Source organism: Aspergillus wentii, assembly GCF_001890725.1.
Source record: "Aspergillus wentii DTO 134E9 unplaced genomic scaffold ASPWEscaffold_5, whole genome shotgun sequence".
Classification (NCBI taxonomy): domain Eukaryota; kingdom Fungi; phylum Ascomycota; class Eurotiomycetes; order Eurotiales; family Aspergillaceae; genus Aspergillus; species Aspergillus wentii.
Window position 1 is genome coordinate 1,082,930 of NW_024467836.1, and position 16,787 is coordinate 1,099,716.

Here is a 16,787-nt window from a genome sequence, read left to right on the forward strand (position 1 = left end):
ATTCCGTATAGGGTATCTTTTAGCCAAGAATTAGTTAGTAGAGTACTGTAAGGATGCATTCAACGGACTTGACTTGCTTGTAAAACTCGACTGATCTGACTGGTGGACTCAGCCAGACAGAGAGAGAAGAGAGTAGAGACAGAGACAGAGACGATGATATCAGAACAAAACAACGGAGACCAAAACTCCACAGTGAATCTGACAGATTCTCTCCGAAGATAAGCCGGTGAATAATGGGCGTGACAAACATTCGTATCCTTATCTTAACCGTTTCAACAGACTATTGGATTCCAGCCACTCTGCCTGACCGTCTTGGCGATGCTGATCATCTGGATATCTGAGACTGATGAAAGAATTCAAGGACAATGCCAAGGGAGGAGGATTGGGTGCAGCCTAAAGTGATATCTGGAGAATTGAGGCTGTGTTGCGGAGATGATAATTGATATGGCCGTATATCAGTGATCTGCGCTGTTAGTTGAGTTTATTTTAGTGGGCTATACACCTGCACTATCTCTACGGAGTGCACGATTTGAATACTTGTAGGATGCTCTGTACATAATCCTAACATAATCCTAACAGAATAATAGAGAATAATATAAGATGCATCTCATCTGCAGCTGAAACACCGGCCCTCTAGCGCCGTCCAATTTTTGAGTCTTGATGCTGAGAATGACTCGGAAGACACTAGAAGACTAGAAGCATATCGAGCATACTCTGTAGGCAATCACAGCAAGCGAAACGATGCCACCTCATCTCTCCTTGAATACATCGGCTGTATTAAGATATCTAGATTCTCTCCACTCTCCTCCTGGATCCACTCTCTTCCACCATCTGCCGATGCCGTTGCGGAGAAACACTTCCCAACGGCCCAAGCGAAGTGTCACTGGGACGCCGAGAAGCCCAGCACCGGAGAGACACCATGTGGGAACAGACAACATGCAGGCCTGACAGAAGATAAAACTGGTTTTAGCAGGGTTCAGCAGACTGTCTTGACCCTGATGGATTTTTCCACGACTGAGGGATGTCTGGTTAAATGTGAGTTAATACTAGTTGCGCATAGAGATTCCTGATGCAATTACTGTGTAGATGACATATGTTAAGTGAGGGTATTGGTATACTTGGTTACATGGAGTACTGTCGGAGTAATACAAACCTTAGCTACCTATCGGATAGACATACTGTAGAAATAGACTAGATATGTTATTTAGCAGATAATAAAGTATTCTATCAGTACAATACGATATTTATCCTACTTATGCACAGAATATATTATTTATCAGATAGTATAATACTATACCAAGTGATGCTATAATATACCAACCCTACGACATATTAGGTTATTAAAGATGGCACATAATGGCTTGCCGCGCTTCTTGGCCAACTTTGTTTTTTCCATGGAACCCAGCTTTTTGAGTCCAGATGCGTCGGAACTCTTCCTTCCACTGCCGATTGACGATATGATGAAAATAGAAGTGGTGATAGGAGGCACTGGTAGGCACGGATAGTGGAGAGATTGTGGGGTTCTCCCATCTCCATTCAACCTCACCATCCAACCATCCAGAACAGAATATTCATCATGACATCCCGGACTTCAGATTCCAAATAATTCTATTGCCTACTGCCACCCCTCCGATCAATCCCGACATCGTCACTTCCAAGAACCTCAGCACTGCCACTTTGGGACAGTCAGAACGGCCACGCCTATCTTCTTGTCCGCTGGCGGAAATGCCTTCCCTTGGCATCTCCACCGATCTGCAATCCTCATCGCTCCTCCAGTCAGCATCACACCTTCACCATCATCCCCAGGAAAGTCCAGATGAACCGCCGGTGACGACTTCCTGGTCCCGCCAAGGTCCGCCAAGCTGAGGTTTTACGGCCGCTGATGATGAGTCCATTTCCGCCCGTATCATCGATCTGTCCCTCTCGCGCCCTCTGTTCATTCTCGTCTTCCCTGCAGTGTAACAAGGAGAGAAAACATGGCCGCGCGAGGGTTCGTGTCAGATCACACTGCACTCTCTGAATATCGTCTTGGTTTCTCTTCATCTGTCGGGTTGTTCCGTTGGGCTCACTCCCATCTACCGACTGCCCCCTTGGCACGCTTCTATCCAGCTCTTGGGTGCAAAGACGTCTTGGTATAAAACCTCCACCTAAGACCAAGATGGTCAAGATGAACCCACCCAAGAATCAAAGCAATCCCCCATTGCAGATCACTGATAACGGTCCCGGATGACACCATCTCCCTCTATTTCCCCGGGTCCAGTCCGAAGCTTTCTTTTATAATCCCAAGACCCAAGATCTTGATTCTCTTATCTCCATCTTCTTATACGAGTTGCATCTCTATTGTGTGTTTCTGTCTGGATCTTCTTCAAAATGCATATTCCAGGGCACCATCAGCCCTCGCCTGTCGAACAAATCCAAGGCACTGCGCCCCATGATCCTCCCTCTCAGCTGCGTTTCAACGATGAGCGCAAGGAGGGGGGCCAGTGGTCCGTGGCGGGAAGCACAGATGTCTCCCTGTCAGGGAACCAGGCCACCTCCGAGCAGTTTTCCTCTCGCTCGGCCTTGTTCCGATACTTTGCTGCCGAGATAGACCCTAAGCGGACTGATCTCATCCTCATTGCGTGTGGTTTTGTCGGTGGTCTAGTCGACGGTCTCTCCTTTAATGCCTGGGGGAGTTTCTCCAGCATGCAAACAGGTATGTTCTCCAAAATAAGATATCTGCAGCTATACTGACGAACCAGGAAACACCGTCTTCATTGCCTTGGGTGTCTCCGGACAGCCAGAATACCCCCAATACCTCTGGGCGAAATCCCTCATCGCCCTAGCGACTTTCCTCACCAGCAATCTCTTCTTCATCCATGGCTCCCGACTCCTCAACCCCCTCAGACGCTCAACAGTGATCCTTTCCTTTGCCATCCAAACAGCTGCCATCCTAGCCGCTGCCATCCTCGTCCAGCTCGGCACCATCAGCCCTAAGCCCGAAAACCCCCGAGCTCCAATAGAATGGATGCAAGTCCTACCCATCTCACTCCTTGCCTTCCAGGCGGGAGGGCAGATTGTTGCCTCGCGCATTCTGGCCTTTGATGAGATCCCTACTGTAGTCCTCACCACTCTTCTATGTGACCTGCTGGTTGATACGAAGCTCTACGTCCGGCCCTGGAAGGCAAACCCCAAGCGGAACCGACGTATTGGTGCTTTTTTGGCATTGTTTCTGGGTGCCATGACAGCCGGTGGACTGTCCAAGGTAACAGGACTGGCGAGTAGTTTGTGGTTTGCGATGGCGATAAAGTTGACCATGACGCTGAGCTTCTTCGTGTGGAGAGTTGACAAGGCCTCGATTAGGAGGAAGCGTGACGAGGAGAGTGGTACTGAGTAGTTTTCCTTTCACTTTCTTTTTTGACTTTTGCTTTTGTTATTGTTTTGTGAAGCGCTTGTTGCAATGCGATGATTAGCGAACGATTAGACACGACATACCTCCAATTCATCCATCACTTGAAGCACACTGTATCCATACCCAAACCACGTACATACAAGGATCGGAAGCCGAATAGGGATTATCCCAGTTCAATACAGAAAACACGCGCTGCCCAGATCTCGACCCGTATGCAATGCACTGCACTTCTGACTCAACTGCGGGTGTAGGATTCTAGACTCCTATGTAGGAAAGAAGAGTATATTTAGATATGAAATGGTTCTATGCCAATTTGACCTGTCGGTTTCAAAGTTTTTTTTTCAAGAAATACCCCGTCTGTTACTGAGTAATTGGACTGCCTGATTGATACCCCGTGATCGCCCGTGACTGGTTTTCTTTCTTCTCCCTTCTGTCTTCTCCCCCTGAGGATCTTTCTTTACCATCGTCCACCTTCGACTCTGTTTGAAGGCCATCTCTATTCGACAATGGTACTCAGGCACACCTGATCTACAGACTACTATTTTGAATCTGTTAATTATTTACCTCAGGCATCAACCCTAATAGGCTAGGGCTAGGTGAGATCGTGACATCCCCTTCACTCAGATTTAACCCATAATTTTAATAGACACTAATTATTATTTTGTCAACAGATAAAAATACATATACATATACATCTTCAAAGTATAGATAAATCGATACTCTGTCTCCAGTCAATTCACCAGTACAGTACGGTGCAGTCACAAGCAGCCCAGAGCCACCGTCGTTGTCGAACCGACCACCAAAACAAATCGGCCTTCATACAGTGTCGGGAAGAGTAAGACAATGCTTGGGTGGCTGTTATTATCGAATCTGCTGAGTGCGATATGTGGTCGGTTATTTTAGGGAATACTATACACAAGTTTGACCGGTTGCAATTTACGACCCTTGAACTCGACAGTAATTATATCCTCTCATTTACTTTCCCCAATCCCTGAAGACAATTAGCTAAGTTAATTTAGCCTTCTAAATCCCACGCCCACAAGTTCTAGGTTCGTCACGAACCTGGCAATAATCCGCCAATCAAACACACCCCCCAACGAAGCCATTACAAATGATAATCGCCAGATCGTCTGATCTCATTTCATTCCATTCCAGCAATTCGGTTCCTGGCCCTGCAGGTCTAAATGCCTAGTTAGTGCTTAGCAGTGACGCTGGCTTTGTGATACCGTGGGTTTTCTTTTTGTCTGCTGTGTGAGGGCAGAGTATTACGGGGATACCGTGGCGGGAAGAGTTACAGTTACACCCGTGTTTTCACGGATTATACGCGTATTCCCGGAATCTGGGGTATTGCGGTTGGACTGTAGGGGTTGGGTTTGTTGGGTATATGTCTATGCTGGTATTTCGTGTGCTGGTTTCGTCGATATAATGGATTCTAGAGCTGTCTAGATCTCGACAGGATGAGAAGATCACAGTTGAGCATCGTGAAGATGAAAATGAGAGCGGTAATAATGCCAAGCGAGTGCAGGCCGTGTCAGTGGCAGATGCTTGACATTACACATTTATACTATATAAAAGCGAATACAACATGTCTGGCATTAACCACCATCAGACTGCCCAGACTGCTCAGGCGAATGAACCCCCCTACTAGCCTTCCTCAACTCCCTTTCCAACGCCTCCGTCAGTGCCTCCAAAAGCCACTGCACCTCCGTCTTCTCCCCCAATAACGGATTCTTATAATCAGCCCAACTCCAACTTCGACACCCATTCTGCTCCTCTGCCTCCGCAACCGGATGTCCTTCCCCCGCAATGAGATTCAAAAAGTATTCCCATTCTTGAAAGTCGAATTCCTTGGGCAGATTACGGGTAGCGTAGTCGATCATTCGACGGACTTCCCGGAAGAGAAGGTAATGGTAGTGGTGGATTTGTTCGGCGGCGATGTCGCCGCGGGCTCGTGCCGATTCTTCCTTTTTGTGTTCGTCTGCTTCGATTGCGTTACGGACTTCTTCTTCGTAGGGCAGGTTGACTTCTGCGTCTCTGTATCTGTCTCTTTGTCTGTCTTGGTCTTGGTCTCTTTCTGGTTCTGTTGGTTCCTGCGTGCTGTCTTCGTCGGCGGTCTCTTTGAGAAATTTTTCTTTCCATGAGACTTGGAAGATGTCGCGGATTAATTCGCGTACTGGCTTTTCGCCTGGGAGAATAGTCAACGCGCCGATGTAAATGGTGATATCACGGATTGAGCGGACGACAGTGTCGCCGACATTGGCGATGAGAATCGTCACGGTGGGAACGGCAAGGAGCGTCCAAAAGACAAAGAATGACGTCTCCCATTCAGTGGATGGATGAAAGTCGCCGTATCCAATGGTCAAAAGGGCTCCGTAGGCGAAATACAATGACTCGAAATATGTCCATTTCGTTTCCTTTTTTGAAGCCCAAAAGGCCAGAGCGCCGAACAGCCACATTATCGTCCATAGGGAAAGGGATATGGTCAGGGAAATCCATTTGCGTTGTAACGTGGCTATCTGGCGGATCTGTCGCATCACTTTGAACTCGCGGATGCGTTTTTCGCGCTCGCTTTCGTCCGGTCTGTCCTTGTCTAATGGAGGAATAATATGGTGGACAAAACTATGTTTAGCGGAGGCTTCTTTGATCAAGAAACGACATGTTCTCTCCGTGATCAGCTCAGCCATCTTCTGTCGGCCTTTCTCTAACATCTGCGCTCTGATAGAGCTGATGATCAAACCAAGAATGAGAATGCCGCCGACAGCATAGGGGAAAAGAAAACCTCGTCCTGTGTGAGTTTTTGGGACAACGTTGCCAAAACCAATTGTGAGTAATGTGCTATCGGCGAAATATACTGCGTCTAAATAGTCCCAGTCCTCGATGGCTGCGTACACTCCGGCCCCGCCAAGAAGGTATACCAGGAATGAAATAGTCTGCAGCATAAGTGTCCGTTGGTTGGTTGTGAGCTTGTATTCACGACTATAATGACCCCTGTGGGCGCCGTATGTCGTAATCAGAAGAAGAGACGAGACAATAAAGTAGAGAATCGCCGCAAAAACACCGTAGAAATATGCTTGACTGAGATCATGCCGTACTTCCTTGTCTCGACTAGCTGGGAAGACCGCCAGGATAGCTACCAGTAAGAGCGAGGAGATGTACCATCCGATGATGATTATAGGTTGCGCAACAATGAATGAAATCCGTCGCGCCATGCTGAAAAGAAGCACGAGATTCGCCACAATAGCAACGCCCAGCGAAATCGCATTGACTCCGACAACCCTATCATAAACTCATTAGAACTAAATTCCCACCGAAGTGTAACGGGTTTTGTATACCATGCAGGGTCCGAAGAATTTTTCTCGTGCCTAAGCGGAACTCTACTCCAGTTCTGAGCCAACGAGCATATACTGAACGCGCTGGCCATTGGCCCCAAGGTACCCTATGGTGAACGAATTGGTCATGATCAAATAACAAAACTCGCGACAGGACGGTTGTAGACATACAGCTAACAAGGGGTACGCGGTACTTGCAAGCCACCACCAAGCGGAAAGAGGATATTTTCCTGTTTCCTGGGCCGGTCGTTTTTCACTTGATGCTAACGTACTTTTATGGTGTCGTTGAGCCCCGGTATATCGATTAGGGCCCAGAGAATCTTCATTAGAAGGCCGAGATAACTGGTTCATGTCGAGGATTCTGAGGTCTCAGTCAACAGTGACAATAAGATTTGTTGAACGCCCAAGTATTATGAGAAGGCGAATATCTATCACCCATCGCCGTCTATACATAACGAAACGGCTGGAAGACCTAGCGAGGTCAAACGAATCAAAGTCGCGGTTTCGTGAAGCCAAACCCGCAAATAGTAAATAAGCAGGCTTGACAATTCGAAATTAGACATCCAACCAGCCTGTCTATCATCTGAGACAGAAATTTGTGCTGCCGTCATTCTGTGCAAAATCAACACGACGTCATATCACGTGGCGGATGGCCCTTGGGTCTAAAGACTGGAACTGTTAGAAGTCTTTCAAGGGCGATGGTACAAGTGCATGGGGATTTCCAAAGAATAGTAATCGAACATATATAGCCTGAAATTCAAGTTCCCAGCCTGCTGAATAACCTTCATTCCTGCAGGTAGGCCAAAAAGTAATCTAAGTCGTGAATACATGGACTCGCAAGTCCCTGTCTAGAAGTAGAAGAGAAAATAAACAGTAGAAAGAAAAGGACCCCATCATCACACCAATCAATGTATGAAACATGGCTTCTCCAACAGACAAGGAGTCCAGATCAATGTGTTTGTACATGGTGCCAGCCACGCGAACTTGATCCAGACGCTGGATCATTCAGTGCGTTGTGGCGAGAAATGGACAGAAGGAAATACCACTTATGTGCATCGTCGTGGTGTGGATGAAAAGAGAAACAATATAATCAAGGACGAGGAGATAACCACCATGTCAGGAAATAAACTCCAAACTCCCCACCCCAAAACTCATGTCCAAGCAATTATGGTCGTGCATAAATTGTCGGAAAAAGGGTTTAGAAGAAAAATAAGTCGAAGGAAATCAATAAATCGTCGTGTTCATGGTATAGGGTATCTTGAAGGTTCCCGAGGTACGGCCATGGGTGGCATGCGTCCCCCAATGCCAGTGCCAGCACCACCACGTCCCCTGCCGGCTTGCAGATCAAAGTCTGGATTATTCTCCAAAAGTACGTTGGTCCGCAGCTGACCCATATTAGGTCGTGGTGGTGGTGGGCGCCAGCGTGGGTTTATTGGGCGCTCAGAAATGGAGGTGAAATGGCTTATCTCGCTAGAGGTAGGTGAGCTGGGGCCTTCCGGTACATCATCCACAGAATCCTTCGGTTTAGGCTCACCAATAGGGCCCGGCATCAAAGCGGATGGCAAGCGGGGAGACGGCACTCTGTCATGCATCTCATCCGCAAAACGAGGATCCACATCTTCATAATAATTGTCGGATCCAGAGCGAGTATGATGCGGTTTCCGATCCATAGCGGGCGATCCGTAAGCATGGACTGGCGATGGTGACGGGGCGGTATGTGGTGTATCATTCCAACCAGCACGCGCCGGGATATAGGACCTAACGAATGTCTATTTAGCAACCAACTATTATAACGGAGTAGGGAAATCACGCCTTACGGTGTCCGGCTGTAGAGACTCGAAGGGCTCACAGGTTCCGAATACCCGTCTGCAGACAAGGCATGCGGCTGCACGCCAAGCATATTGTGAGACTCTGGCTCGACAGAACCAGCTCGTCGAATTTGAGGAGTCATTTCAATGGCTTGACCTATTGGGGCGTCTGGCGACACAGCCATGCCAATGGGACCAGGAGATGGTTGGCGCAAGCCCACTGGTGAGGGGCCTCGCTGCTCGTAGCCATCATCTGCAGGGGGTGGTGTTGGTCGCGGTGCAAGTCCCGGCCCTGCGCCATAAAAGTCAAACCCGTGACTCTGCGCCGCAGGTCCTGGGCCATAGGGAGCTGGGGGGCCTCGCTGTCCTCGACCCATCATCCCGGGTGGCCCTCCACGCATTGGACCCATGGGTCCGCCTCTTCCATTTGGAGGTGGTCCTCTAGGTCCTCCGTAAGGACCTCCACGGCCATAACCGCCTCGCGGGGGGTAGCCACCTCGTCCGCGCGGACCAAAACCTGGCGGTGGTGCACCTCTTCGGGATCCCATACTACCGTCGGAATATTGATTACGCAATCGGGGGTCGGACGGATTTGTTCGCATTCTCGGTGCAGGCGCATATGGGCCCGATGGAGGAAGAGGGTTGCCAGCTTCATCACGCGCTGCGCTGTATGGAGCGGGGTACTGAGATTCGGGCATTGGCACTTCATTGAGGGGCGTGTGCGAGTTTAGAGGCGTGCGGTCATCGTCACTTTCGCGAGTTGTGGTGCGGAATGTGGCAAACGTCGGACCGGATTCGAATGTGGGAGAGCCCGACACCACGGGTTCTTTTGTATCTCCATTCAACGGGACCGGTTTGGGATCATCAAGAGCAGCGGCTGCAGCGTTTTGACGGTTGTAATAGTTCTCGCCACTCATTTCCGCATTCTCCGCGATGCGCTTCTTTCGCGCCTTGCGGCTAACGAGGGTCCGACGCATAGCACAGGTGACCACGCCACAAGAAACGAGAATGATCGTCGCAGCCAGTACAATCCAACCACCCCATTGCATATGCGGAACAAAGAGCAGAATGTCGACAAGGAAAGCGAGCAAGCTGACCAGAAGGGTGGGAAGTAAGAGGATCAACAAGGCGAGCAAGAAGCGCGGAGAATGCGACGGCCCGTGGAAGTGAGCGGCGAAGGCTAGGCAAAGGCAGATGAGCGTGAGCAAGGCGGCCACGGGGTGAACGATCAGGATAGACGAAAGTGAGCGTCGAGTACTGGTGGGAATATCGACATCTGAACCGATGTTTGAGATGTCATCTAGAAGAAGTCAGCAACGGAGATTGCAAACTAGAAAGAAGTCCCTAGAGTAGACTGACTGGCTGTGTATCCCACATGGATATTAGTGCATTGATCGCCTTTACAGTAGCCAAAAACACCATAGTCGACGCCACCATGTGTGCCCAGAGGAATTCCTTTGATAATGGGCGTTGACAAGGTCGCGAGGAGCAGGAGAGCAAAGGCGACCAGCAGCAGGATGGTGAGAGGGGTCGCGGGTTTGAGAAGCATGGCGGAGAAGTTTAATTATGGAAAGAAAAGGAACGAAAGAGAGACGGTTGGTAGGTAGATAGACAGATAAATGAATGACTTGAATGAGAAACGAGTCTCAAAGACAGCGATACACGCAGTCGAGTATAATTCAGGCCAAGGCCATTGCTTGGGGATCTTGATTCTTTGTCTCCTGAAAGGCTGAAACAGGTCGTGGTTGAGGGGAAGAACCGCCGACCGTGACGGAGGAGAGAAACAGAGAGGAAGAGATAACGAAAGACGACTTGTTTCTCACCACCAGCCTATCTCGAGATGATGGAGATAGAGATGGAGATAATTCAGATAGATAGATGGAGGAGGAATAATCTACGGGTGGGTTTGGAGGGTGTTGAGCGAAGGCGACGGCGTTTTGGAAATTGCAGTGAAACGAAGCGCTGATGCCTGAGGTGTCGACGTCAGCAGCCCTCCACTTTAGGTTGACAGTTTTCTATCTCCATTTTATTATTCCTACAGCAGACTCTGCATCAACAAAACCAGCAATTTCATTCTCAATCAACTTTATTACTGTCTTCTGCTACCCCTTCATCATATTCACTTCATCAAGGGACACTCCAGCGCTCAATTGCACATTCAATCTCTTCCGTGGCGGAGTCATTTTTGCGACCCCATTTTTATCTATCCCACACGGGAATATTTCTTGCTGATTCGCTCCACCATAAGAAACAGTGGTGGATAGTTCCACGCAGTGACCACGGGCTATGTTGCCCTATTGCCAAGCCGTGTCTCCTTCCGTACAACGGCTCAATTAATCTGGTGATAAGTGGTAGAACAGTCTTATGCCTTATTTCTATGTGGGTAGATGCTGACTGGCGTACTAGTATTCGACAGACAGCCCGATTGCTTTCGATCGTCAAAGAACCAACCCGGCGTTATTTACAAAGATGCGGACTGCTCGGACAGGCAGGATTTACTCCGTTAGTCCGCATCCTTGATCCTTCCAGCGGGCAGCGGCCAGCCTTGAGCAATGTCGGAACTTGGTCCGCCGTAACACTACTTTTCACTATCCTCCCAAGGTTGTCCCGACCCTCAATCACCTTCGAATTTTCTATAAGCATTCCCTTTTCCAAGGTTTTGTTCCAGGGGTCTCGCCCTCCTTGGACCCTTTGGCTGTCGGGAAGTTTCATAACTTGGAATCCCTTGCATTTTTGCAATAGGTTATCTGGGTATCTGAGTTTGCAAATAAATGAAAGGGAAAGACATAAGGGACCCATGGTGAAGATAAATCAAGCCCTTTCAACTGAAATTGCCCCTAGCGGCCGTGACTCCGCTTGCTAGTGGGCATGGCAGGCGGGCGATGGCATCATGGCACACGAGTCTCGCACACGCAATGGACGGAAAGCAATCAGCTAAGGATCGACGATCTATTTTAGGTGGATCTACCCCACACTAAGCAGATACATCAGTCAAAATTCGGCTGGCTTTTATTGTCACCAGCGGAGTGGTGTTGGTCTATGCTGGACAGCATTAATTGGGGCTTTGCAGAGGCTGGTGGAAGAAAGGTTTAATCCAGAGTCACACTGCAACGATTCAACTGGTGTCGAAACCCTGATACCTCGGTGGGGACCGATCAGCGTCGCCAATACAAGCGAGCCGTCGATCGCATCCCTTTAGTATGCACCCTTTGGCAGAATAGGACACCTATTGCATATAGGGAGCAGGTGTCCAAGCCTGTGAAGCCTATGAGACCTGGACCCGAAGATTCGAGTTCGAGGAGGGAGGACAATAATGCGAGTCGTCGCAAAGACTCAGGGGTATTTTTTGACACATCAAGGTGAAAGGATGTGATGACAACGGACCAAGAAAACTTAGAACAGGAGATTTTGGGATGACAGTTGGCACTAGAAGGCAATACCCTTCAGATCCGCTGAAAAGAAAGTATTCAATAGTGTCGAGAATAGCCTCTGTTGAACCTTTCTGTACCCCGGATTTACAGTACAGCATCACATGCAAACTTGTACAATGGCATTATCTCTAGCACAGAACAAAGCAGTGTAACACTCCCGGACCTTTCAATCCATCCACATCGGCAATATGTTGTACATTTTCTTGAAGATTCTCAGATATCTAATGTGGGGATTGAAGAGTTGCAATTGACGTGGTTTGGTCGTCGGCCTCATGTGACGCTGCACGGAAACATCACCATGCAGACTGCCGCTGCAAAACCAACTTTTTGGGTTCTTGTGACACCCGAACAAGTAGCATTGTCCATGATGATCAATAGCATGGACGGCTATTAATTGCCTGGGTTCCCGACAACTAGGGTTTATGTCGTTTTAAAACTGAAGAAATATCAACAATTCGCTAGAGAGTTCCAAAATTGACTGATTCTAGGCAACGCGCTTAACGTGAGTTAAGGTGATGCACTTACTCACTACATGCTGATTCACTCAAGGTGATAAATTCAGCGATTCAGATAACATAACGATGCTCGAGTTCTGGAAAGGTCCCGCGTGGCTCAAAACCAGAGGCACTGAAGGCGACGACCGATGTGCTCTGCTACCGAAGAATGAATACTCAGCCAGACTACCGTGGCAGCCTTCGTACGCTCATCCACAGAAGACTTCAAGGTCCCCGTCAGGGCTTGAAGAACGCTACATCCGGGTTGGAATTGGGGGTGCTGGGAATAAGCGCAAGTCCTGCTCTCCTTTCCTAACTGCACTTCAAGCATTGTCTGACTGGATTGAATCGGCAGAGTTTGGATGCGTGATGGCCGCGTAGTCCAAATGTCTCCACGGTAGCCAAGATACGCAATACGCATTCGTTTCACCGCGTGATAATTTGATTATAATTTAAGGTGCTTGTTTGTCTTGAGCTGGATTTCAAGGCAGCGACTAGCTGGTATTTATGGAAAAAAGAGCCGAAGCATGGAAGCATGCTTGACGGTAGGGCAGAGATGTTCTATCCCAGATTCGTCAGATTGATAGAGTTTTCCTTGTTATGTGCGCCTGACGACTCGGTATGTGGGAAGACAGCAGCAGCTTCTCCGTACTGTCAAAGATATTGAGGTTTATGAAGGAATTGCAAATCGAATTTATGAGTGAGTGGTGATGATAATACCCAGAGGAGTCTATCCGACGTCAACCTATACCAATATTTACTTGTAAACAACGTTAAAAAATCATCATGATATTCAAGATACTATATTACTCTTCACTATCCAAGACGAACAAATAATTTACCTCACTGACGGATGACAAAACGCCAGGCAGGGCGGATTCCAACCAAGGCTGTTGTCGCGATGGGTGATAAGGAGTGACTTGGCCTGTCATGCAGGGCATGCAGGGCCAACCCCAGGTATGTATCCCATCAGGCAGTAAATTGTAAATTTAGAAACTCATAAATAATAATTGACGTCCACGAGGCTCTCTGCCATTTAATTTAGCCTTAGGGTGTTTTCTTTTCTTCTTTTTTATCTGCGCGCTGGGTTTAATTGTTGGTTCTGGCAGTCTATCCGAGTGGTTTTGGTCTGTTCTGTTGATCGATATCTTTGATTTAACGCTCATGACAGGGAGAGGATAGCCTTCTTTCCTCGTCCCTCAATAATTCTCAGCTGTCGTGGTCTGTTGAGAATGGCCCCCTTGTCATGGTTTCTCTCTCTATCTTCACTGCTACTCTCAACACAGGCTCGACCGACTGTCTTCCACTCGAAGACATATAGTAATACGTCCAAGACTCCAGCTCAGTTCTTCCCACCACCAGATTATGTGCCTCACCCTGTGTACGCAGTTCCTGCCTTCGTCTCCCAACCCCATTGACGTATCGCTGACGAGAACAGAGGAATTCCATTCCCTCTCCAGGACCACTCTGCCACACCATGGCTTCGCTTCGAAGACTCTCATATGAGCGACCCTCTGGGCGGCGTAGCCCATAAGATAGCCACAAGCCCAGCATGCTCGGCTCCAGAGACCGGCTCGTCGAAGTACTGGTACGAAGAGATTGAACACGGTGGGGAGTCGTCGTTTTTGGCCACAGAATACAAGAACAACTACAAGGTGTTTCGCAATGTCGTGACCGATTTCGGGGCAGATAATACGGGACAGAAGGATTCAAGTGAAGCAATTCAGGCGGCTATCAACGGTATGCTATATGTGTTCAGGTTTTATCGTGGGTCGTGCTAAAATAACTATAGTCGGGGCATCCAATGGACCGAGTCGCAGCTCCCAGGTTATGGGAACAACCGGACAACCAGTTATCGTGTATCTGCCTGCAGGAACATATCGCCTCGATAAGGGCTTGCAACTCTGGGTTGGCACCGTCATCGTGGGCGACCCTACCGATCTCCCAGTGTTAAAGGCGTCATCTGGTTTCCCGCACGACCATATCATCTTCGCCAAGGATCCTAACTTTGGAGGAACCATAAACTTTTATATTGGTTTGAAGAACGTTGTGCTTGACTCTACTGCTGTGGCTTCGAATCAGGATATTGGCTTGCTGGACTGGACGGTCAGTCAGGCGACGCAGTTGACGAATGTGGAGTTCAATATGCCCCTTGGGTCTAGTGGGCACACCGGCTTGACGACTCAGTATGACTACAACAGTAATATCATTTTGGTGAGTCGGTCTGGAACTAAATTGAGAGACATGCTGACAACATAGAACGATCTGAGATTCAACGGTGGTGTTATCGGAATGAACCTGGCTGGCCAGCAATGGGTGTTCAAGAACTTGAAGTTCACTGGGACTAAAACCGGTGTGATTGCCGGTGGGACTGATATAGTCTTCGTTGGCTGCCAATTTGACCAGGGCGAGACTGGAATCGATGCTAGTGGGACATCGGGATCCTTGACTGTCATTGACTCCACTGCTGATAACTTGAACAACTTCATCACCTCCGGAAATTCACCTAACGCGGCCAACTCGATTATTCTGGAGAATATTCAGAGCGCTGGTACTACGGTCAATCTCGGTGGACAAAAAGTACTAGTTGGGAATGTACCAGATACTTGGGTGCACGGCGATCTAGTAGGCCACAATCTTATGGGTTACAAAACAATGGCTAACTGTACAAGTACGCACGAAATGACCCCCATATGCAGCATGTCACAGGACAGACGGTCACCACTGAGCGCTCCCAAAGCCTGCTGTCCGGAAATAAATACTTTACCACGCCCCCGCCGACATACCAGGAGTATGCAGTCGATCAGTTCATCAACATCAAGTCGGTTTCCGGTAACCGTGTTTATGGAGATGGAAGGCAGGATGACACGAAGAGCATCAATAATATCTTGGCCGAATATACAGGGTGCAAAGTCATATACTTCCCTGCTGGAACTTACATCGTTACCGACACAATCTTTGTCCCTGAAGGTACCCGCATAATTGGCGATGCCTTCGGGTCTGTCATTTCTGGAGCTGGAAGCAAGTTTCTCGATCCTAAAAACCCAAAGGCGATGATCCGAGTGGGATACCCGGGCGATACGGGCGTTGCTCAGATTAGCGATATGATGTTCACCGTGGCCGACGTGCTTCCGGGGTGTAAAATGGTAAGTTATGCCTAAACTCCTATGAGAAAAAGCTGACCATTCCTAGGTTGAGGTTAATATGGCCGGCAAAAGCCCAGGTGATGTTGGGTTCTGGAACAGTCACTTCCGCATTGGAGGCGCTGTTGGCAGCAAGGTTGAAACAGAGTGTGGTGGCTCTGTTGAAAAATGCAAAGCTGCCTGGGGTCTACTTCACCTTACCGGCACGTCGTCAGTCTATATCGAGAATATGTGGGGATGGACAGCCGATCATGATCTGGATGGCCAGAACAAGCAGAACATCGCCACCGGTCGAGGTTTATTGGTGGAAGCCACCAAGGGTACCTGGCTAGTCGGCACAGGATTCGAACATCACGCCCTTTACCAGTACAACTTTGAGCACGCACAGAACGTCTTTTCGGCCCTGCAGCAGAGTGAGACGCCTTACTGGCAAGGACCAGGGAACGCTCTGGCACCCGCGCCTTGGGCCGATTCTCTGACCTCTAGTGACCCCAATTACTCAGGCTGCGCAGCAAATGATGCAACCTGCCGTATGGCCTTATTCGAACGCATCCACGGCTCGTCCCATTTGTTCTTATACGGAGGATGCAACTGGGTCTTCTTCAACAACAACGGAGGATGTAATGGTAAATGTCAGGAAAATGCCATCCAAATCTTGGAATCATCACATCTATATCTCTACGGCACCAACACGAAGAGTACGACGAACATGATCATCTACAAAGACGAGGTAATTGCTTCGGAAGATGGGAACGCAGGCGGTTGGGGAGGAGTAATTGCGGCTTACTTGTATAATTCTTGAAGCGACACAGGAAGGGGTATATACTTGTACTGTTTTCATAATCTGTGCGTTTATATATCACGACATATGTACATGAGCGGATCCTAAGTATTCTGAGGTTCACGGCCTGTCAAACTGGTTAGTTCTAATAGATAATGAATGGTTTTTGAGTAGCCTTTTCCTTGGCCATTTCAGCTGTTTTTGACCGTGCTTTCTTACAGTCCTTTTTAGAAGTACTATTCGCCGTTGAATAGGCATCTAGTAAATCTCTCTCGAGTCTGCTCATAGTTGGTGATGGTGGAAGAAATATATATAGAACACAGGTAACCAAGATCTAGTAATACTATTCAATGGTTGAACGATAAAAGTTGTACGATCGACACTACCTAATGTAGGCATCCATGATGCCG

The 16,787-nt window shown here is 48.5% G+C and overlaps 5 protein-coding genes across 5 annotated transcripts; 3 read left to right on the forward strand and 2 right to left on the reverse strand.

Moving 5' to 3' along the window:
• Positions 1–2,370: 2,370 nt before the first annotated feature.
• On the forward strand, positions 2,371–3,376 carry ASPWEDRAFT_29251 (YoaK family protein; the record flags this gene model as incomplete). Its single annotated transcript, XM_040833245.1, has 2 exons — positions 2,371–2,695; positions 2,742–3,376. The coding sequence occupies 2 exons, from the start codon at positions 2,371–2,373 to the stop codon at positions 3,374–3,376; spliced, it is 960 nt and encodes a 319-aa protein (XP_040687753.1).
• Positions 3,377–4,917: 1,541 nt separating this feature from the next.
• On the reverse strand, positions 4,918–7,367 carry ASPWEDRAFT_41991 (potassium channel family protein). The gene is made up of 3 exons (XM_040835694.1): positions 6,892–7,367; positions 6,724–6,827; positions 4,918–6,667 (listed from the first exon to the last, which is right to left on the reverse strand). Exons 1-3 carry the CDS (start codon positions 7,069–7,071, stop codon positions 4,987–4,989), a joined length of 1,965 nt encoding a protein of 654 aa, XP_040687754.1. The 5' UTR covers positions 7,072–7,367; the 3' UTR covers positions 4,918–4,986.
• Positions 7,368–7,961: 594 nt separating this feature from the next.
• ASPWEDRAFT_29253 (putative pH signal transduction protein PalI) lies at positions 7,962–10,077 on the reverse strand (the record flags this gene model as incomplete). The annotated part of the gene is made up of 3 exons (XM_040833246.1): positions 7,962–8,478; positions 8,538–9,828; positions 9,888–10,077. The coding sequence occupies 3 exons, from the start codon at positions 10,075–10,077 to the stop codon at positions 7,962–7,964; spliced, it is 1,998 nt and encodes a 665-aa protein (XP_040687755.1).
• A 2,180-nt stretch (positions 10,078–12,257) lies between these two features.
• Positions 12,258–12,834, forward strand: ASPWEDRAFT_173513 (uncharacterized protein; the record flags this gene model as incomplete). The annotated part of the gene is made up of 3 exons (XM_040831081.1): positions 12,258–12,311; positions 12,448–12,461; positions 12,522–12,834. The coding sequence occupies 3 exons, from the start codon at positions 12,258–12,260 to the stop codon at positions 12,832–12,834; spliced, it is 381 nt and encodes a 126-aa protein (XP_040687756.1).
• A 644-nt stretch (positions 12,835–13,478) lies between these two features.
• Positions 13,479–16,659, forward strand: ASPWEDRAFT_157603 (glycoside hydrolase family 55 protein). Its single transcript, XM_040829733.1, has 6 exons — positions 13,479–13,834; positions 13,892–14,193; positions 14,246–14,667; positions 14,713–15,078; positions 15,126–15,599; positions 15,646–16,659. Exons 1-6 carry the CDS (start codon positions 13,686–13,688, stop codon positions 16,396–16,398), a joined length of 2,466 nt encoding a protein of 821 aa, XP_040687757.1. The 5' UTR covers positions 13,479–13,685; the 3' UTR covers positions 16,399–16,659.
• Positions 16,660–16,787: the final 128 nt, after the last annotated feature.